Source organism: Seriola aureovittata, chromosome 4 (genome assembly GCF_021018895.1).
Source record: "Seriola aureovittata isolate HTS-2021-v1 ecotype China chromosome 4, ASM2101889v1, whole genome shotgun sequence".
In the NCBI taxonomy this organism is placed as follows: Eukaryota; Metazoa; Chordata; class Actinopteri; order Carangiformes; family Carangidae; genus Seriola; species Seriola aureovittata.
The window spans coordinates 19,052,550-19,075,926 of record NC_079367.1 but is presented as its reverse complement, the minus strand read 5'-3'; the positions used below and the strand labels follow the sequence as shown (position 1 = coordinate 19,075,926).

General features: G+C 39.8%; 1 protein-coding gene across 1 annotated transcript in view; it reads right to left on the bottom strand.

Moving 5' to 3' along the window:
- Positions 1–8,682: 8,682 nt before the first annotated feature.
- The window catches only part of LOC130167180 (neprilysin-like), a 31,515-nt gene continuing 16,820 nt past the window's right edge, over positions 8,683–23,377 (bottom strand). The window contains exons 5-23 of the mRNA XM_056373134.1: positions 22,445–22,525; positions 21,872–21,967; positions 21,662–21,780; positions 21,414–21,482; positions 20,676–20,810; positions 19,958–20,059; positions 19,715–19,851; positions 19,439–19,532; positions 18,601–18,729; positions 15,391–15,489; positions 15,211–15,288; positions 14,887–14,990; positions 14,476–14,534; positions 14,226–14,345; positions 13,651–13,784; positions 13,144–13,209; positions 11,646–11,741; positions 11,214–11,290; positions 8,683–11,081 (exon numbers count right to left, since the gene is read on the bottom strand). Coding sequence (XP_056229109.1) covers positions 10,982–11,081; positions 11,214–11,290; positions 11,646–11,741; positions 13,144–13,209; positions 13,651–13,784; positions 14,226–14,345; positions 14,476–14,534; positions 14,887–14,990; positions 15,211–15,288; positions 15,391–15,489; positions 18,601–18,729; positions 19,439–19,532; positions 19,715–19,851; positions 19,958–20,059; positions 20,676–20,810; positions 21,414–21,482; positions 21,662–21,780; positions 21,872–21,967; positions 22,445–22,525 — 1,895 coding nt within the window. The 3' untranslated portion in view covers positions 8,683–10,981. The remainder of the gene's footprint in view (positions 11,082–11,213; positions 11,291–11,645; positions 11,742–13,143; positions 13,210–13,650; positions 13,785–14,225; positions 14,346–14,475; positions 14,535–14,886; positions 14,991–15,210; positions 15,289–15,390; positions 15,490–18,600; positions 18,730–19,438; positions 19,533–19,714; positions 19,852–19,957; positions 20,060–20,675; positions 20,811–21,413; positions 21,483–21,661; positions 21,781–21,871; positions 21,968–22,444; positions 22,526–23,377) is intronic.

Genomic DNA, 23,377 nt, shown 5'->3' with positions numbered 1-23,377 from the left:
GCAGGAGGATAAAATTACTTTGTTATTGAAGGGCGAGAACATGAGGTACAGCGATTTGGAATTAATACAGTAATGGAGGAAAACCCAAGTGTTTCACTCAGATCGCCAGGGATAGCTGCTTCAAAATAGATGATGCAATGTAATTTCTCTTATCTTTATATGAGACACTGTAGTTCATGGTATAAACAACTGCTTTTCTCTCATTACTGCATTTATTTTGAAAGATTATATAAAAAAAAATAAAAAAACAAGAGTACATTTTGGATTTTTTGATGGTCACGACATTCTTCTGTGATTGCAGGGGTTGGGCAATTCCATGTAATCCTACGATTCGCGACCCCCTATCTCTCAGATCTCACCATACTGATGATGGGCTGTATGTGGGCATGTGAGGGTTCTTGATGTACAATTAGCAGGAGGAATAGATTAGAGAGGCCTATTAAAGATGAGAGGGGTTAGACGGAGAGAGCTGTCATTTTCAGGATCAGGCCCTCTCTGTGACAAGTGCTCATCCAATTACACCACGAGTGTCCTCTCTTTTTCGTTCTCTCTCTCCCTTCCTGCCACTCTTGCTGCTCTCCACTCTCTAGACCAGCTGATCTCTCTCTTCCTCTGCTCTTCTCCTTCAGCCTTTGTTGGTGAAAAAAGTCTGCAGTAATTACTGCTCCTCTCATCCTGACTGCCCTCTTCATTGCCATTAAAGAATTTGTTTTGGAAATATACTTTCTATACAATTTGGGGAAGCGATTTATTTGCTTTCTTGTTGAGAGTCAAATGAGAACATTGTTAACACATATGTACATGTTCTTGAAGTTGGAGTCAAAAGCTGGTAAGCTAATCTTGGCACAAAGACTGGAAACAAGGGGAAACAGCTAGCCTGGGAATGACAAACTATGGTTTTATGGGTAACTGAAACTTGTTTTTAGACTTTGGTTTTTGCACAGATAACACAAGTGTGCTTTTAGTGTGCTTGAGAGGTGCTCGTAGGTGGATTTTATTACTGCTGAACAGAGTCGGTTTGGTGATTCTCTCAGTTTGCAGTCTGTGCTAAGCTAACTGGCTGCTGGCAGTAATGACCTATGAGTGTGGTATGAATGCTCTCATCTCACTCTCAGCAAGAAAACAAAAAATCATATTTCTCAGTACCTCTAACAATTCCTGTAAAGCTTATGCTTGATTTCCTTCAGCTACTAAACAATACCTAGGTCTCCTTCCAGTGTTTACAATTCCCAGAGCCTGACTGAAAATGAAGGAAGACCGAACATGATGAACTTTGGAATAATTTACCCCATTATATGCAATTGTTTTTCTGAGTTTCTGTATTATTTATCTGTTTATGTCTGTATGTGTTTATGTATTTATTAATTTCCCCTGAGCACTTTGTAACTTTTGCTGAAAATAAACCTTAAGTTACTTACCTACTTACTACAAAACACAAATGTTGATGCACCAATTCACACAAGATGCCCTCATAAATGAATGCTGTTCACTGAAATGAATTCCGCTGTACCTCTGAAATTGACCCAAATGATCTATTGAGCTAAATGAAAAAAACGCAGATTACACTCTAGAGACAAAGTTGCCAGCCCCAGCTGCAGCTGTTCCCTCAGGGGGATACAGGAAGAAGTGCTCTGGGTCCAGCACAGCTGGGGCCAGGTCCATAGAGAAAAGTATGTGATGGGAATGCCCTCACCTCCAAAAGATGAGGGAGCAATTTAAGTTTCTGTCAGTAATATAATGCTTTTTGTGAATGCCGAGGACAGCGGAACAGGCTAAAGATAGATGGGACCGTTGACGGGCTAAGAATGGATTTAATTCCAAGTCCACCAGATTTGTTCCACCTTGCCCTGCCGGATGCCAACGTCAACTCTTCACAGCACGGAGCCTGGCATTGCACCCATCACAACAAAAAGATTAAAGCGCAGATAGGTGCCATGAACAAGAGAGGTAGGAAACCCACATTCTGAAAAGTTGAATGTAATAAATCTTTCCGCAGCCTCCCAACACTTTGTTATTGTTTCTATATTTATCTTTCTAGTCGCGCATCCAACAGCTTCATCTCACAAACTCTTCCCTGCTCTGCTGATGGTTGGATGGATCGTCGGCTGCACTGCAGTTGTCTACTTTGTCTTCATTTTTGCTTGGGTACATGATTCCATCCTTAAAGTATGTGGAAATGCATGTGTATATACATGTGTCAGTGTATGAGCAATACAGTAGGTGCTTCTCTGTGTATACCTGAATGGATGAATGACTTTGAAGAAAAAACACTCCTAAAGAAATTTGAATGTATTTTTAGCCCCGCTAGTGGGGTGCCTCTGGGGATGGCAATGGATGTTGGTCTGTCAGTCAGACAGCGAGTCCACCTCTTTGATCCAGATTGAAATATCTCAGCAACTACTGAATAGATTGTCATGGAACTTTGTGTAGAGATTTATGTTTGTTAGAGTATGAATTCAGGATCCCCTGACTTTCCCTCTAGCACCACAACGAGGTGGATATTTGTGGTTTTGAGTGAAGTTTTGGATGGATTGTCATGAAACTTGGTATATACATTCATGTATCCCTCAGAATGAATTATAATACTTTTCATGATCTGCTTTTAATCTAAACAAGGTGGGGGGGCAGAGTACCTCCAATGTCAGACCACTTTAATTTCATAGAGGTGCATGTATGTGCATTCCACTTTAATTTGCATCCTTCATTTAGTCAGTGAACCGTAAGCATGTAAAAAAAAAAAAAAAAAACAAAGAAAAGAAAAAGCCACTAAATACTGTTCATCTGTTCATCTTTCAAAATTTACCTGGCAGGCTGCCTGTGTGTTTGTTCTGCAAATAGATTTTTATTTTTTCTTTGACAGAAAAGAGGTGTGCAAGGAAGAAACTGAATTCATCACAGAAATGAAAGGAATGAAGGGAAGAGAAGATCATCTCTATATTTTGATATTATTTTTCTATTGGATAAATACAGTAGCTATTTTGGCAGACGTGTGGAAATGCAGGAATAAAGGAGAGCGACAGATTTCAGCTGAACTCTGCCACGGTCTAGAGGTAAAATTTGCTTTGACACGAGTAGGCTTATCGTGTGTTCTGTTATAAATGAATCGAATAAACATATTTCTGTGGTGGATTGTCTCTACATATTGAAAACAATAAACTCTACAATCAAATACACCCAGCTTTTTGTGTGTATGTGTTTGCACATCTGTGTCCTCTGTGAATTCATGTCACACAGCTGGGCATCAAAAATATTGGGTGCTAGGACTGGCAATGTCGTTGCCATGGCTACCACAAGCCTGTCTTTTTTTTTTATTTTGAGTAGTCCCACACTCTCATAGGATGTGAACAGAAAAACAATGGAAAGAAAATTGGCTCGGGAGCTGCACTATCTTGAACACTTTTAATTGTAATGTGCAGAGATGGCCTTGGGGAATGTTTTGCTAATTTGTTTTATCAAACGTAAGCATTTGATGACCTGGTTAACTTTTGGCACACTACTGAACTCAATATGAAAGCTGAATTAAGCACAACCTCAAATATTTCATCCAGTATTTGGATTTCAGCTAGAAGCTATCAAACAACTCCTGTTTGCCCGACATGTTAGCTCATAAGCTGCCATTACAACTGAGCCCCCAAATCTGTAATAGTAGCGCTGTCAGCTAAAGAGCATTTTGAAGTCTGCGTTTAATAACAGGGAATTAGATTGTCTGGTTGTTACTGCAGGTCGTGCCACATCCACTTTCCAGTAAGCACAAGGTGTGAGCCTTGTAGGCCCGCACAGGCTAAATAAGCCTATAGACTTGGTGTCATGTTGAACATGTGCGCCAGATGTAAACATCTGTCCGACAGGGTAATGAGCTAGTGATGGAAACTTTCTGTACCACAGCAATGCGTTAGGGTTAGCAGAAACACACGCCAGATGCATAAACACTTGCACACACATGTTCATGCAGGAAAACGACATAACACACCATCACTCATACACATGCACATACAGCACAAGCGTGTATTAAACACATACACAACTTCATAGCAGTTCAGTAGCATCATCTTGTTTGCAACTAGTACTATGATTATGTGTTTATGCTTTTAGCATGCCACATCTGTTTACTTCGATAACAGCAGAACACCGCCACTCATCAAGAGAGACACACCCCTTCCAACTCGCACAGCCAGATTCAGTTTGGCATTTCTGTCCTCAAATGGATCATTATGCAGGTACACCACATGGTGCTGTGTAAAGCAGTCTGCCAGGTGTGATACATTAACGCTGTGTGTCTACTATTTAGATTACATGTTTATTTGGTGAAAATATGGAAAATGTGTGATTAGGTCCAAAAATTGACAGATGTTCCATCCTAAAATGAGACTAATGTGTGTCACAAAATGTCTCAACCATGCTGAACAACAACAAAGTAAATTGTAGATGTAATAGTAAATTTAATCTGTGCACAGTTACAGCTTGTTAAAAAGTTTTAATAGGGAATATTTAATTGAATGCTTGCTATAAAAAATAATTTTTTTTAAAATAATTTTTAATAGTTGTAGCAATATAATAGCAGTAACATGATTAGCAGTACCAGTAGTGGTGTTTTTAGGCATAGCCCAGGAACAACCTGGCCTAAGGCAGGTTGTTTCAAAGCCCAGGGGTGTTGAGGCTATAGCCAGATCTCATTTGGTTTTAAACAGTTTTTTTGGGACCACAAAAAGGGCCTTGCATGTGAATCTGATGCTGTTCACTGACTCATAGGGAATCCGCAAGTTTTTTATAACAGCTTTAGGCCAGGTCCAGCTGTGCTTTAAAAGAAATCAATAAAACCTTAAAATAAATTCAGATACTGAAAGCCAATTGGAGCAAGGTGATCTTGTGTAAGTACAGAGCTGCTACATTTTGAACAAGCTAAAGATGTGAAAGCATCAAGTTGACGTGAGCGTTAAAAGCAGTCCAGACTTGTAGAGATTAAAGTACAAGTAACTTTCTTCAGATGATTGATCTTGAGAAAAAACATTGCATGGCTGTCTTTAAAAAGCTGAATTCTACCAAACTTCTGACAGTTTATACCTCTATGATATACTTGCCATTTGAGTGTAAATGGGTATCATGATGCAAGAAACTACTGAGCTACTGCGCTTTACTACTGGATTATTTGTCCCAATGAGACCATCCAAATGCAAGCAAAAGTAAAAGGAAGCCGATAACAAAGAGAGGCCCCACAGAGTACTGCATGTCAAAAAAGAAGTGACATTTCCCATCGTGACAGAAAATGTGTTATATCAGCTGAACCAATTAAGTGCTGCGACCTTCATGCCAGTCTTGAACTTGAAGCAGTTAATTAGAATCGCATGGTCTACAGTGTCACGGACTGCGCTGAGATGTAAAAGTAATGAAACTGATCTTTCATCTGTCTGCTGCTAAAAGAGGATCAATTGTTACTTTAATGACAGCCATCCCTGTAAGACGGCTGTCATCAAGACCGGGTTTTCCAGATAAATGTTGTTTTGATTCATTAAAACTATTTTCTGGCTTGAAACTAGTTCTCAAATTCTTGGATTATGGCTGTAATTGTTGGCACTTGAAAGATTAATGTCCCTTTTTGTGGGGGAAAGAGGCTGAAATATGCAGAACCCCTGCATGATTAAATAGAAAAACCAAAGGGTAAGTGAACGGTTGTAGCCGGGTTAAGACGTGAGGAGACTTTTTGCAGATTGCTAAATGATATGAATAGTGCAAGTTGGCTGTCGGTACCAGAACCTGTGTCTTAACATGCATTTGAGCAAATAAAATCTGATGCAGAAATCAACAGGAGGTTTATTTTTGCTATTTGAAGAAATAAAATAATCTATACTCCTTAAAAGAAATCAAATCTTATATTTTTGATGTAAGTAAACTTTTGTCTAGTTTTAGGTTAATCATCACAGGCTCAGCCAAACAGCATGGTTATGTTGAACAACCACAGGATGTCGCTGTTTTGCATTAATGAGTGAATAAATAAACCATTGTGAAGGCTCAAACAGGACATATAAAGTGTGTATTTTCAGATTGATCGAGTTAAATTTGCAGTTTCTAGGTCAAGTGATCAGTTGGCCATTCATTCATCATTAGACATGACTGTAATGTTTATTTCTTTAATAGCTGTAGGCTCACTGTTTTGCTTGTGAGTGTACAGCATTGGTTGTGCAGCATGTAATTTCTGTCATATACATAAAGCCTTGACACGTCTCAAAAAAAGACATGTTAAAGTGCACTGTTTTATTTTGTTGCCTGTGCGCTCATTCAATATAAGCAATATGTGTTTAAATGGAAGAAGTCACTTCTCTCATGTATTAAATCAAGAGCACCAATAACAGTGAGACCTCCAGAAGGTCAAAGGACAGAATAACTCTTTTTTCTTTTATAGCCATGCCTGAAAGAGTATTGGTATTAAAGCTGTGGCAATTAAAACTTTTTGTACAAAATTCAGCCTCTTTAAAATCAGAACGGGTGGTTGTCAGTAGCCTTCAACAAGGAGAGCACAGTGAGAGTGCACTTTACAATAAGAGCTCCTTCTCAAATCATGTGTGCAACAGCACAGTGCCCACTCTGATAACCTGAAACTCTTTATCACTCATGATCCTAATGCATAATTTGCATGTATACATGTGTGCATACAAATGTTCGTGTTCCCTAAGGTGTGCATGCTATGTGTGTGTGTGTGTGTGTGTGTGTGTGTGTGTGTGTGTGCACATTTTCACAAACCTCAGACACCGCACACTGCCCTAAGCACTGCCACACACACACACTGACAGGCATTCCTGAGGCTGCATGCCCCCTCAGACCCCCCCCCCCACACACACACACACACACACACACGCACAAACACACACACAGACATACCACTGGACCCACTGTAAGGGTCGCCCAAAGGGCACATGAAGGAAAATTGAGCCTTTTATGACTGGAGGGCAACAGAGGGGAGCAAAAGTTTGTATTGAGAGCAAAGACAAAAGACAGTTTAGCCTGGGTGACTTTCTAAAGATGGTCTTCAAGATAAAAGGTTTAATGTGCAGAGGTGTTAATTGTGTTTTTTCTACTGGCAGATATATTTTCATTCAAGTCACTTTTCTCAATCTTATTAAGTTTAAAAGTTATAAACATGCTTGGTGTTACGTCAGCATAAAACATCAGCACGCTATAGTGTTCACAGTGCAGAACACTTCAGCCTCCCAGGAACATGCTGAGGTGTTGTAATGTTAGCTGTGATGTTAGATAGCATAACTGCTAATGACAGGGAGGGTGAGAGCACGAGGAAAGTGGGTGGTGTGAACCTTACATGCCAAAGTGCTACCAGCCAGTGACAGCAAAAGGGGAAGCCAGGCAGTAAATAAGCAATTGCCACTAAAGTCAGCTGAAAACAGTAACCCTGAACAATAGGTGGAAATGTGTTGACACACAATCACATACTTTTAGTGCAAATTAAATAGTAGAAGTAGAATTACCAAATGAAAATTTGGAAATGCAGAAATGCAGTCTCTCATTGATTTTTAAAGCCAAGCTATTTGACTCATTGGTGACATTTTGTGGAATGTGGAGCAAATGCCGTTGGTCAGCTCCACCAATCAGAGCAGAATATTCACAAAAGAATTGTTTATTGAAACAATGCGGCATAAACCACTAATAGGTAGAAGTTTGAGTATTGTGGTAACATCTCTTAAAAGTAAAGAAATAAATGGAATAAAGGTCATGAACGTCCCAACTTTACTTTTGTGTATTTGCACAAGTGTGTGTTGGCTCCGGCCCCTGCTATGCTCCCCCATTCCTCAAGATATTTTTGACACTTGGTTTCAAAGTTTGGCCACATTTTTGCTGCTCAGACCTGGCACCTCTGTATTGTACATCCTGTATGTTATAATTCTCTTTGGCTCTCTCTTTTACCTCCAAACCCCCCATATTCCTAATGTTCCCCTCAAGTCAAAAACACTCTATGAGTGAAACTGAATGTAGGAACGTCTCTTTATAGTTTAACCTTCTTTTTTAAGAGTTTTTCTTATTCCCTGTTCACCCCCGACTGTTTGCATCTCCAGTTTCAGCCTGGGAGCCAGCCATCCCCCTGCCAGGAAATATGTTTGCTGGTTCATTGCAGCATGGGGTATATTTACCAGTCGGTAGCTTGGGAGCAGCCATAAAGATATTGCACATTCATTTATTTGCATCGAGCTGTTAACTAACTTCAGACATTAGCCCCTACTCCCCCAATGCTTACAGGTCCAATTAGCGGGTATAGAGTTCAGGCTACTGCTGCATTTGAATTAACTTTTTTCACCTCTCTATGGAAATTACAAAATGAAACCCCCCATATTCCTAATACTCCCCACAAGTCAACAATACTTTATGAGTGAAACAGAATGTAGGAACATCTCTCTATATTTCATCCATCACAGACTGCATTCTAAAATTAAATGGCAAAATTAAAATGCTGCTGAGTTTCTTCTTCTTTTATGTAGAAATCACACACACACACACACACACACACACACACACACACACACACACACACACACCTGCCTGCCAACACTCAACAAACTACACTTAATGTAACATTTCATCAGATTTAAGAGTATGTGTATATATATTGAAGCCTCGTGCTAAAAAAGCACATGCACATAAATACACACACAAACTTTGTAGGACAAGTCGCCCGCAGACTCAGTGTGTTATTTAAAGATTTATTTTGAAAGAAAAAAAAATGCTCCTCAAGATGATTATCAGTCATTATTATAAAGTATCTAAATACAGGCAACTGAGGTATATCTGTCTTTCTACAGGTGGAGTGTGTGAGAGAGAGGCAGAAAGAAAGAAAGCCTGACGGAGTGAGAGACAGTGACTGAGAGACACAAAGCTTGCACAAACAACGATGAGAACAAAACAACAATGTATAAAAGCTGAACATGGAGAGTGTTGTATATAGTCTGAAGAAGTGGCTTACATGATCATGGCACATCATTCATTGCACTAATTTCTATATAAAAAGGCAAAGGCAAATTTTTCCACAATTAATAACTTCATATCACAGCCTCGGATACAGTTTAACATAGAAAATAAAGCCATACAAAATGGTGAATTAGAATCAACTGATTTCATACGACCTTCTGCATTCAGTAAAAATGCATGCACTTTTGAAAAGTTCATTAGGCTCCAGCAAAGACTCCTGTAGCCCGCAGTTTCAAATGGCTGAGATAAACATCCCTTTGAAACCTTAATTATCTTGTCATGTGTCAACTGACTTCTTTTTATGTAAAAGAATCATTAAACAAAACGATGAGTAAAACGGCAGACTTCATGTGGCCAAACCAAGATCAAACTGTGACATCACTATGCCTTTCTTAAACGCATAGTTTAACATTTTGTAAAATAGGCTTATTCACCTACTTGCAGACAGTTTGTTGAGATCACCACTCTCATATTCATTAAATATAAAGCTACAGCCAGGAGACGACTATCTTAGCTTAGCATAAAGACTGAAAAACAGAGGAAACAGTTAGCCTGGCTCTGTCGTAATGTAAAAAAAAAAAAAAAACAGCGCATTTAAAGCTCATGAATTAACACGTTATGTTTCCATAGAAAGATTTAGGTGTGGAGACTTCGAGTCCTGGAGTCTTTGCCACTGTAAGGTTGCCAGACACCCAGCAGAGTCTCCATGACTGTTTTTGCACTTTGGTTTTTCACTGAATTAACAAACAGGACATAAATATTGAATTTGTGAATTAGAGGTGCTGTTAGGCAATTTCTTTTTCTCCTTTGGACACAGCCAGGTTAGCTGTTCCCTTGTCTTTAAGCTAAGCTGAGGTAACTGGCCGCTGTCTGTAGAGAGTGTGGGTCTCCTCATCTAACTCTTGGCAAGAAAGCAAATAAGCATATTTATGAAAAAGACAAACTATTCCTTTAATGATATATTACATGTTTTCCCGTGAATATATAGACACAGTCTCAAACAGTAGCACAACAGATCATGTAAGGCATACCAATTTGCTTGACAAGCAATAGGCAGCAACCATAATGACTTACAAAGATTGGAAAACACAAAGAGACATACATCCACATAGAAACACACAGGAGGCTCAGTGAACGTAGAAAAAAGGATCTGGTGTCTGTCGATTGTCAGCTCAATGATTCATGACCAACTGTCATCTTAAAGGCAAAAACTTCATTTTGGTTTATTTGACATACTGCTAATGAACAGCAGCCGCCTGTCAACTGCAGTTAAGTCATGAACATTAAATACAGAGCATTATTGTATAATATGTGATCACGATTAACTACTTACTGGTCTATTCGACAAAATAAATTCTGATTTTCTGTAATAATTTACCTAATCTAGTTCTATGTATTAACAAAGAGTACAATACGAGTACATTGGAGAGTGTATCAGCGTGTAGATGAAGGCTGAAACCAGCTGAGGTTTTATGAGAGGAATACAGCTCAGTCCCACATACAGTACAGTGGTTCAGCCCTGTTACATGTGTGTGAGTATGAGTGGGTGAGTGGTGTAGTCATGTGCCAGTGGGTTTAAGCGTATTTGTCTGTCTGCCCCTCTCTTGCCAACTACTTGTATAGCATTTTGACTGAAACACACTCACATACACATTGGTAGACTCACAAATGACGAGTAAAACAAGATTAAAATGGAGAGAAAAATAAAAACACAAAGAGTGATTGTATCCAGTGAGTAGCAGAGTAATCAGGCTGATTGAATGAACTACAGTATAAGAGTTGGAGAGAGACAGTTCTCCGTCTGTCCGTGAGGGTACAGTCCGCTGCTGTCCTCGGAGGAAGTGCATACTGCAGTGTCAGTCCACCAGCCCTGGTCCATCCAGTAAGGAGCCAAGGGGAGCTGTCACTTCCTTGTAGCCACCCACGAGTGCTCCAGCAGTTAGAGGGGAGAGGTACTGTAGGGGGGACAGGGATGACCCACATGAGAACAGTCCCCATCCTAGAGGTCTGTGGATCACCACACACGGCAGATGTTGTCAGGAACCATGTAGCTGCTCTTGTTGCAGCTGAATGCTTTGGCAAATTCTGGGAAATTCTGAAGGGAGCCCAGTACCCTGTGACAAATACAGAGGAGATTGTTGGTTGATGTTAAACTTCCTGTATAAGGGGGTTACTTGACATTGAAATTTACATAACATGCCATTTTATCAAGGTTTTTTTAGGAAATACTGTTGGTTTGAATTTACCTGAATTTCCCTGGACTGTGTACATCTACTTTAATGGAATTAACAGCTTGCTCTGGTCTGTGTGTTCCACACCACACCTGAAAAGACAGTGATTATGATTTCTTCCAATATCCTGTACTTTTTCCAGTTTATCCATCCATCCATCCATCTATCCATCCAATCATCCATTCATCCATCCAATCATCCATCCATCCATCTATCTATCCATTTATCACTCAACCCAACCATCTAGTCTTCCATCCATTCATCCATCTATGCACCACCTGAGCAAAGATTAATGAGAAGAATTGAAAAGACAGATATTAGGATGTACCACATGGGCCAAAAATGTTGCTTATAATATCACCAAATCTTGTAATTTCCAATTATCCATTCATCCATCCATCCATCCATCCATCCATCCATCCATCTATCCATCCATCCATCCTCTACCTGAGCGAAGTTTAGGAAGAACAGTTGATCATGGGAGAGGTCGATGCCAGGCAGAGGTGGCTCCTCTCCATGCTCCTTCACGTAGTTCTTGTAGGCCTACAGTAATGACAAGACAAATGTTATCATTTTATCTCACTGGAAAAAAATATCTGTAATGCCTCGATATGACCTGTTTTATACTAATACTGGTAAATTTGGGAGACAAGCAAAACCCCAAGCATGTTAATTTTTAAATAAACTGACTCTTGTTTCGGTGCTTGTTATTCCATTGTCTTCATCAAAGTGACTCATTTCTGGGGCACTGCCTGTAAACCCCTTATACAGTATCTGACTGAGTTGAAATTATTATGTGTATTATGTGTTGGGCTGTTTGTCTGGCCATGTGATTCACGTGTGTTACCGCTCTGCCACAGCTCTAGACTTTTGTCTCATCTTGAGTTCTTTTCTCTTGTGTTTCTTTGTTTTCCCTCTTGTCTGTTGTGGGCGTGGCTGCTCTCTCCCAGCACCTGGTATCATTCCTCACCTGCTACCCATCAACTCATCAAGCAACCTGTTCAAGAATCCTGGCCATGCTCCACTCATTGCCAGATTGTTTCTTCCACTTAGCGGTAGACTTGCTCTCTGAGAAATATTTTTGTAGTTGTTCCTTTCCCTGCCTGTGTTTAACGTCTTTCTCCTCTGTGTCCAGAATCCCAGCGCCAGCCAGCGTCTGCCTTCACCGCCACCACTACCAATCTCTCTGCCTTCAACCTTGCTTTCATACTCAGCCGGTCTCCACCATTCCCTGCTTCAACCCTCCTCAGTCAGCCATCAGCCCTCTCCAGCCATCAGCTTCCCCAGAGTAACTCTTTTGGCAATAAAACCACTTATATTACCCGACCTTAGTCTGACTCTGCTTTTGGGTCCGAACACAAACTTTTACACAGCCTTAGCAAGTGTTTTCTAAAAGTACATCCGTGATGTTTTGGAAATAGTCTGGTCAACTCTGAATTTATTGCAACAAATTGAAAGGTGCTGCAGCAACTTATATAAGCTATATTTTCAGCATCCAAATTACCATCTAAATGCTAATTCATGTCACTCTGTGTTTATGTGGAGAAAAAAATACAATGTCACATTTCCTGTTCTGTTACAGCATGTTGCATGTTTGAGAAGGAAATCAAATCTCTGCTTGGCCTCAAAAGGGCAACAAAATTGAAAACGAAAATACATTTTAAAAGAAATAATGGTTGATCTAAAATAATAACATTTGTTATCTTGTATTGCGATGTGTGGATCCCTTTCGCTGTTCACCCCTGATGAAATCAGTGGCAACATCATGTCCTTCACTGTTGTGTTTACAAAAGTTAATGAGCCAGTCAGTGACCTGGCAAAATGACATGTCTATTAATGTTCGTAAGCAGACCACAATAACAAACCACAACCAAATCCCCTCCCCTCTCAGCTGTAAAGCCACACTCTTAAACCCAGTTTCCTCCTTTGAATTGAGACTCATTACCTGATATGCTTGCCGTATCCCTCCATTGTCAGCAATGTTTTCCCCGAGGGTGTTATTACCATTTAACTAGAGAGGGGATATAAGAAGAGAGAACACAAAGATTGGCTGGGAAAAAAGGACAGAGGGGGGCTGTAATTTGTCCTATGTATTTCAACAAATCACAAATATCACTCTTCAGATACAGGAAATAATTTTCTCATGGGATAAAAGAAGCATTGTTCAAAGCAATAGGACAGAGAAGGAGAGACAAAGACGGGGAGTGGAATAGATATGTCAACACAAAATATTAAAGACACCTGAAGCAGAGAAGCAATGAGGCTGCAAAACTAGGGGAAACATAGAAAAATGGGAAATAGATAGTCAACAGGAAAGTTCATAAATGAAAAAAAAGAAAAATAAATGAGACAAAAAGCAAGGTTTAGGAAAATATTTGAGAAAATGCTGGTGTAAATTCAATAAAAAAAAAGGAGAGAAGGAGAGAGATTGTGACTGTCTACCAGGACATACATTAAGTCCATTGGCTAGGTCCCAAGAGAAGTTGCCATACTGATCGACAATGCACTTTGACAGCTCCAGGAACCTCTGAGTTGAGTCTGGTGTCCACCAGTCCTTCAGGTCACCATCCTTATCGTAGTTACGGCCTAAAAAAAGAGGCCAGATTCATGGAGCTTCAGCTGGTCGGATTTGATTAACAAGAAAAAAATTGTGATGCATCTCCATGCCCAAACCCCCATTATCTTATTATCTGAGACAGCACTGAAATGCTGCATGTGATGTCAATTCCGTGTTTCCATTCCATTTAATTCATTGCCATTGTAGTTCTGGGTGGCTTGCAGATGAGGTTATCAGTATAAAAGAATCCTGACATCTTTCAAATTGACCATAATAACTTCATATAACCCAATGAAAAGGAGCGCAGTGAAAAATGATCTGAGCACAGCACACAGAAATGGCATTTTAAAATCATTTTTTTCTGAAGTGGTACCAGTTACAGAAAGGGAAATATTTCTAACCAAAGACCAAAGTAATCTGGCAAAACTGCCTCTGGGAGGAAATGAGAGCAACCGTGCGGAAAGTCATACCATTGTCATCAAAGCCATGTGTGATCTCGTGACCGATTACCATGCCGATGCCACCATAGTTGAGAGACTTAGCCTGGCCTTTGCTGAAGAAAGGCGGCTGGAGGATACCTGCAGGGAACACTGACGGCAGGGAAAAACAAAAAAAAGAACTAAAGTGGTTTGTCGTTACAAAATGTAGAATGTTGAATCATTCATACATTTACTGTTTGTTTGCAAATTAATGTATTTGCACATGCACATGTGTAAATACCTATTTGGTTTTTGCTAGATGAGTAGAAAGCGTTGACAACAGCAGCTCCTGTTACCCACCTGGAGAATTAAAAAATGGCACGGTGAGGAGATATATAGTGTGGCACAATTCAAATTTGATGAAAGATATTAAATTTAACTTGTGGTTAATAATAACCAGGCTAATGTTAGCATTCCTGCTGTGCTTAGTGAAAGCCTGAACTCTATATGTGAGTAGGAGTTTGTGTGGGAGAAAGTGAATGTACTGTGCTAAATGCATGAATGTGTGTCACATCACTATTACCATAAGTGAATGAGACATTTATTATCAGCGATTTAAATACTTCACAATGTAACTTTAAATTGCTACACATCTGGAAAAAGCCTGTATGCTGAGCATTGATTTAATTCTGCCCCCACGGGGGAATCTTACTCCTCTTTGTTGACTTTGACTCTGAGTTTCCGCAGGCGTTTCTTCTGCACATACTCCAGGTTCTGTAGGATGTTTTCAAAGTACTCCTCTGCATTGTAGCTCAGCTAACACCAACACACAGCCAGAGAGGCAAGAGGATTAGCTGTGATTAGAGCTATCAACACCCGGTCATATATTCTCCTGCAAAACTCATAAAAGCCAAGAATGTACTGATGTTTTCACTGAACTGATATGCAGCTACAATGAATCCACACTCTATTCTGTTACATTATTTCAGAGAAAGAAGGAAAAGAAATTCACAACCGCATCTTTTCTGACACTCACATATTTGTATTCATTGTTAAGGTATTCGTCATCCATGATGTTGTCAGAGTAGCCGATCCGTTCCCGAATAGCTCTGGCCTACAGAAAGTAGAAAAGAAAATTTGACAAACAAACACCTTAGTCATCACATATTCTAAAGAGCAGCATATAATACAACAGACAGTTAATTATAACCAATACCTTTTCCTCAGCTGCTTTCTTGGTCTCTGCATCCATCCAGGTCAGGTCATCAAGGTTACTAATGAACACTTCCCGAATATCTTTGATCATCTCTTCCATCTGGTGCACACACAAGGACACACAAAGAGAGAATGAGACAACAATATATCCCAAAAATATGTCACTGATATATAAAAATCAAATGTGTATCATGAAAAAAAACTGTCAGTCAGTGCAAATCATCCATTGTGTGGGAGTTGTTTTTTCATAAGGTCTGCAGAGAGGATCCAGCGAGAGGCACACAGAACAATCTTGCAACACATTGTGCAACAAAGTCATAAAAATACACTTCCCCGGATTAGGCCTCATCATTACATAGTCACATATCAATGTAGAAGCACTCAGGTTTGCAATCCCTCTGCGTAGGAGTCTGATGAGCTTGGGAAATATTACCAGTAGACTAATAATATGTTTGATTAATATGACTATGATTATGAGTAATATCAACTATTTTTATGCTTTATATCAAAAGAATGTGGTAAAGACAACCAGAAATACACCACATTTAGTGATTAACAATGACAACTCAGAGTGGAGTGAGAAAAACTTATTCCTACTTATTTATGAAAGGCTCATCTTGTTGTATTAAAATTCTCTACAGTGGATGTCTGCTGTCTGGCTGGTTGCAAAACTGTAGATACATTATTGATATTGTGACTGATTCACATATTTTAAAAATTTAAATTTTCTTATAAATGCATCCAGCATTTTTGGGCTCTATTTTCTGTTAGAAAAATAATCCTGAGCCTTATCATTCTAAGTTATAGAACAGGTTATTGATCACAATGTTTAACCATATATTAGACAAACAAGTTATGCTATTCTTATTAAGCAAGTAAATGGGTGCAAGTGAACGAACACTTCCATGTCAGCATACTTGTATTCACATAACACACTGGCAGAGCTGTAGTAGTCTCATGATGATGAGATTTTCTTTTTATATGCAAATCCACACAGCAAGGTGCTGCAAAATCCACATCAAAAGCTCCGTTTTCTGTGGGAACCTGCGGTGTAAGTTTAGTGTTTCTATAATGTATTGCTCTCGAGTTACAGTACTTACAAGAATGCGCCTGCACACAGAGACAGACTGACTGACGCCACTAGAGACGGCATAATTCTGTACCATGGTCTATGGACAATGAAAAGCCAAGTTTTTTTTTTTTGTTTTGTTTTGTTTTTTTTTTTTGTCCACAAGCAAAAAGAAAAACATGATTGGAATAATCCACCAAAAAAGTTCATGAACCAATAAAGGAATGAAAGCAAAATAAGAAGGGGACAAAAATTAAAAAATGATAATGACAGTGCAGGTCAACCTCCCAGATCCCTCTTACCAAAGTTGTGCTCTGAGACCACAGTGAACTGACAGAGGCATTCCAGTGTCTCATTACATCAGCAGACCCCTCACTAACACACTGCATGACCACTCGAACAACACGCTGTGGTTCACCACAAACCGGCAGGGACCACACTGACAAGGTTTTTCTGACAACCTTTTAGCATACAGTGTATGTATGTGTGTGTGTGTGTGTGTGTGTGTGTGTGTGTGTGTGTGTGTGTGTGTGTGTGTGTGTGTGTGTGTGTGTGTGTGTGTAAGTTTTTATTGTGTGCATGCATAAATGTTTGCGGTTGCATGCATGCTGGTCTTTTTGCATGTAAAATCCTATTACATGGGTTAAATGCAGGGTTTATATGCAACGGTAAGCCCACTTAATAGTATGTTTCATAACAGTATGCTTTAGAAATATAATGAATCCCCATTGTGGACACTAATCCACTGCTATTCAATTTGATCTAATTTACTCAGTCTCTACATAATAAACAAAGTCACATCCATTTTAAATCACTGGATTATAGAATTTTTTGGTCTTTGTTTAACCGTTCATTTGTAGCGTATCTAATGGTTAAAAAACGTACCCAGCACCATTACCTCAAGTCCTCTGAAATCCTTCAGAGAAACTAGAGTTATTATCATTGAAATATAGATATAGATTTTGTGTAACTCATCATGAACAAAATATGGCCCATGTTTGAATTTCTTTATTATATTTTACATTTTTTGATCATTATTGCCAGTCTGCCAATGTGTAAGAAGCCTTTTGTTGTTGTAGCTGGTCAAGGTGGAGCTAGTTTTAACTCATGTATTTACTGTTGGGTAGTTTAATCCAAACAAGATGCCATATTTTATAAATTAATCATATATCACTGTATGTATGTGACATGTTTGCCAGCAAAATAACTGGTTCTTATAGTTTTCAAATAAATGTAGTGGTGGAAAAAGGGCACAATCTTTTTTGTCTTTTTGTATAAAGTAACATAACATAACAATAGTAGTAAGGTATACTCAAGTACAATACTTCTCTTAATACACTTAGTTACAGTTCACTAATAACCATATCTGAAATATATCTTTGTGGCTGAAAGAAGGTTGGTACGTGAGGGGTGCAGCATATATGCAAGATGCCAGTCAACTCAGCACATTTACATAAACGTATGGCCATGTATTTGGGTAAAGGCATGTTGATGTGTACTTGCATGCTCAAAGGAGTTGTGTGTCAATTTACACATACACAAACACACACACAGACATGTTTACACAGCGTGTGATGTGAGATCACATGCTGGAGTAGGCAAAGTTGCAAAAAATGACAGAGATTTAAAGTGTGTGAGACACTCAGCAGTATGACAGATGTACGCTGTCTCACACACACACAGTCTGACTCACACATACAGACAGGCATGTGCCAAGGCGCGCACATACATACACACGCACGCAGAGATGAGATTTACAATGTAGGTGGTGTGGGCATGATAACAAGGACACCTTGTTCAGCTGCTTTCAATGGGTGCAAGCAAAAAATAAATACAGTGCTGTGGTGGAGACACAAAGGTGACAAAAACATAGGTGAGTAAGAGACAAAAATACACCCAGTGGGATATGCCTGTAACACATGTTATCAAACTGCATGTATGAATAACTGAATACATCAACACTTTCACACAGACTGAGAACATGTGCCCAGAAGGATTCAGTACCTGCTCCAACTGTCAATAAAAAGTAAACATATATATTATTTATCACACAGAATGTATCCTGCCTAATGACGGAATTCCTCGATTAAATCTGATTAAATCTATTCTAATAATATAAAGTATAATCCGACCTCTACTGACCAGTTCTTTGCTCTTTTCGGAGAAAGCCTCCTGCACGTACAGTCGTCCAACAGCATTGTCCATGTTGTTGTTGACGTAAAGTGCACACTGTCGCCACACAGCTGCTTCTGACGTTGTACCCGACAGAGCCTGCAGGGAAAGTAATGAGGCACAGATCAATTAGAGATGCAGGATAAACAATTCAGCATATTGTTTAAAGAGTCTCATGGCAATTTTGTATTTGCACCTTCATTATACATTACCATTACACTAAGGAATATAAGCAATAGCGCAGAAGGGAAATGACTAGATTAGGAAGAGGGCTAGGATTAGAAAGACTTAGAAAATGGTAAGGAAGAATATGAATTTTGTGTCACAATGAAGTTGATATTTTTGTTTTTGAGTTGGATAAATTTTCATGAAATCTGGTACAGACCATATGTACAGACATTCATGTTCCCTCCAGAATTACTTCTAATAACTTAGGTGATCCCTTAACTTTTCATCTCGTGCCATGATCAGGTCAATGTTTGACTTCACCTGCTACTTTGGTTCATGAGAAAATACCTGCACACCTGATGACCTTCCCATCTGCTTCAGCAGCACTTTGTGTTTGAGTGCTCATTAGCAACATGATAACGTGTTACATTAGGAGGGTGAACATTATACCGGCTAAACACATGTTAGTGTTGTGCTTGCAGTCATGTTGTCATGCTGGCATTAGCATTTCGCTCCAGGAGCCACTAGCATCAAACACGTTCCTACATGTGCTTATGTTAAGATATGTTGTTATCCACCTCTAAAATTCAGTATATCAGTTGGCTCTAGCATGTTCAGTGTCAGGGTCCTGGTGGTGTACCTTGCGGAAGGCTTTCCTGGTGTCCCTGTAAGCTCTGCTCAGGCCCACCACCATGTTCATAGCAAAACGCCACACCATGTAGTTCTGCAGATCCCTGTGAGGAGAGGAATGATGTTCAAAGAAAGTGTCTTATTCACACAAAGCTGCATGATATCAGTAATGGGTGAGGTGCTGTTTTCATTGCACGCTGTGCGCTTCTGCCCCCACAAACACACACTCAATACAAACAGGCTTTCATACACAAGCACAACTAGTGACACATACAAACACACACACCTCTTGGTGTATCTGGCCAAGATAAGGTTGAGTCTTCTGTAATAGTTGGGGGAGTAGTTTATGACCTTCTCTGTGTCAGGAACGCTGATGTTGACCGTATCCATTATCTTTGCTGTGAAGTAACTCCAGTCAAATACCTTCAGGATGAGTCCGAAAGCACAAAGAGGAGAAATAAACATAAGGAACAGGAAGAAAGGTGAAAGAGGGACAGCAAATTCTGACAGAAAAAGAGTTTATTTTTACCTGTGATTCAACCTCAAGGGTGAAGTTGGCGTTAAGATCACCCAGTTCCATCTTGTTGTAAAGCAACACTGGATTGTTACGGTCCTCTGGAGTATCAGTAGCCTTGGAGAGAAAAAGACAGAGGTTGAAAATCAAGAATGCTGTCAGAAAACAACCCTCCTTGTCTCCTGACACATGCGTACACATGCAGTGCAGGTCCAGCAGCAGAAAACATATTTGGAGTCCCAGGAGGCTTCAGGTCTGTAAATGTCAGAGCTTGAACAGTGTGACTGCCTTGTAAAAGCCAGCAGCTGAGTGGAGGCGAAGTGAAGCATGGCAGTGAGCAGAACCGAGCGGCACAGAATGACAAACGTAGACTGTGGAAACCTGTTGATGTCTGAGAGAAGTTGTTGTGTAGGGATCAGGCTAGTTAACAGCTTGTTTTACACAGCAGCTGCTCCAGAATGGAGCCACAAACACACACAGAGGAGAGAGGTTTGGGCTACAAATGCAGGAGTAGAAGGTCAGACTGTCAAAAGTGGTTTGCTCACAAAATCCTCCTGCTGTTTGAAGCTGAGATAGAAGATAAGGTATGCAGTGCTGCTGGAAAACAAGGTCTCCTTCCATTAGTTTTCCAAAGAACAAAAGAGCGCATTTTTAGAGGCTAGAGGAAGTTCTAAGATAGAAAAAGCTATTAAGGGTTCTGCTGGGAAAATGCAAAATGTGAATACGCGCTTACGTTAGCGATGTCCCTCTCCAGGTCCATAACTCGTGTCACTTCCTCTCTGATGCGGGTTTCATTGATGGCCAGTCTCCGATCAGTGCGGATCAGCTTAGCCAGGTCGATCATGAACTGCTCATAGGCCCGACACGCCTGCCGAACACACATTCATTCATGAAATTCTCATCTTGACTTTAACAGGAAAGAAAGGGGCTCACTGGTTTGAATTTAGCCAGTGACCAAAAACCAGAGGTGACAACTTGCACATACACACAGATGCACACACATACACTCAGCCCGCCTCAACCCAAGCTCTTTTAAGTGCTGCCTTCTGCATCTCAATCAAGGGTCTATGGTAAACTGTAAAGCAAAACCAGAGCAGAGAATGTCTGCTCCAATCACACACATCTGGTATGTATTGAGACACAACCAAATCTGTTCTGTCTTGCCTCATTGATTTTAATCATCACTTACTGCCTCAGAGAACATTTTTATTTATCCTATACACATACGCTCGCAAACACATGTAAGCATACAAACTAACATAAAGTTCAGGTGCTGATGTTTAAGCTGATGCCCTCATCATTTGTTGGGCATCGTGTTTCCCGGGACGAACTCCAGGGGACATGAAACAAATACTCAGTGGCACTGGTCCAAACGAACACATGGAGCTGTTTTCATCGTGCATCGGTTGAAAGCCTTAATTAAATTACAAGTAGGTGTGCATGTGTATGTGTGTGTGAACTTTAATCCTACCTCTGCGTAGGGCCCAGTGCAGGCGTAGTAATCTCTGGACAAGAGGCCGAGGCTTGTCTGTTGGTCAAACTGGAAAAGACAAGAAAACATACATATTTATTTATATAAGCCAAAGGGGTCAGATTTGAAGAAATTGGTGGGTGGTCATGTTCAAGTTGGATGAATACGACATATGACTATTTGTATGAATGTAGGTATATGAACCAGAGGGACAGATGAGGGATTTCTAGCTACAGTTGCACACCTACATGAATGATGTGTGAGTTGGAGTCCCTGTCATCGGTGCCGACGAAAAAGTTAACCAATAGCTGAGTTCCATATTTCTCATTCAGCTTGGCGATGACGTCTTCCAACTTCCACGTTTTACCTGAAGAATAGAGAAGGAGGGAGACGTGAGAAAGAAAGAGAAGCCTGAGGATGACATCTGCTGTGCGTGACAGTGGAAAAGAATACTCTACCATAGTTGGTTTCCCAGTTGTCCACAGCTATGGGCCACTCAAACACATCAGGCAGCATGAAGAGCAAAGGAGTCCCTCCTCTGAGCTCAATTAAACCTTAAAGGAAGTGTAGTTACAATCAAGCACAAGTGTGTTTTTAATAATGGATGTGTGTGTTTATTTCTTACAAATTAAAATTCAGAAAAGTATGAGCGAAAAAGAAAAGAAACCTTTCATTATTATTTATATATTGTACTTCTCAAGCATAATTAATCTATGCAAATTTGAGCCTGCAGGAGTTTACTGATGACACTTCGAGCTAAAATGCTTTTGAAGAATGCACTTATTTGCATAACGTAATGCTGTAAAGCTGAATGACCAATTCTTACTTTTACATTTACATTACATTTATTCATTTCCACTTTTAATGCTTTTTTTTAAACTGATGGTTGATAAGAAATGTTAATATAGTTATAATAGTTTGACAAAAAAATAAACTGAATGAGACACACACAACTTATAACAGCAAAAGGTTCACTTTAGAACAAGAGAAGTTACAAAAAGAAATAGTCGGTCTGAAATCTGCTGACTCACTCTCATTAGTACAGGACTTGTAAAGGGTCTTCGCCTTGATGAGAGCAGCAGCTTCCCCCTCCACTGTTTTTTCAAGGACACCTACAAACAGAGCAGAGAAACAGACAAAGACAGAAAGATAAAGGAGGTATGAGTGTACATGTGGCAATGTGGACAGAGGGGAGGGGAAACAGGAAGGGGTGTAAATAACCTCAGGTACAATATACAGTTTTGTGGATTCAAAATAGAATCCAGCTGTTGTCCAGATGCATTAAATCATCTTAATTAAGACATGTTGTCTGTCCCTGTGTCACAAAGCACCAGCAAAAAAATAAAGTGATGGCTTCAAACTGAGGCAATTCATAGCAACCAGTGACAAAACAGACAATATGATGTTATTCAAACGGGGGAAAAACTCAAACTCAAACATAAATCAGTTCTTCTCAATTTAATAAAATTTTTTCATAATGTGTACAACAGCTACCTGAAAAACTAAGAATTTGAACATTTTCAGATGACGGCTGTTATGAATTGTAAACAATGACCAATCAATCTTCATCAAACATGTTTTAAACTATGTAAAAATACTATGAAAAAAAGCCATGATAAATATTTACCGTAACATGGTTTTCCCAAATAAAAAGTAAACAAAAAATGAGAAACTGGGGCTAGCTGGAAGCACATCTATGCTTAATTCCTCACTGAGAAGTTCTGGATTAGGCCCACCGCCACTGCTTGCACTATTTTGACAGGTGAAAGAGCAGTGACAGTGGTTGACACATTGTCCGCGGTTTTGCTAATGCAAGGTCTTGCTCTCTGTACGGAAATGGGTTTTGGTGACCGGTGAAAGAGCACTGCATATCAAGATGATTCACGTTAGAGGAAACCTCAGAGAGGCTCAGTCACACATTTGAGCCTCAGTCAGACATATCTGAACGGTTAGCGTAGTTGGCA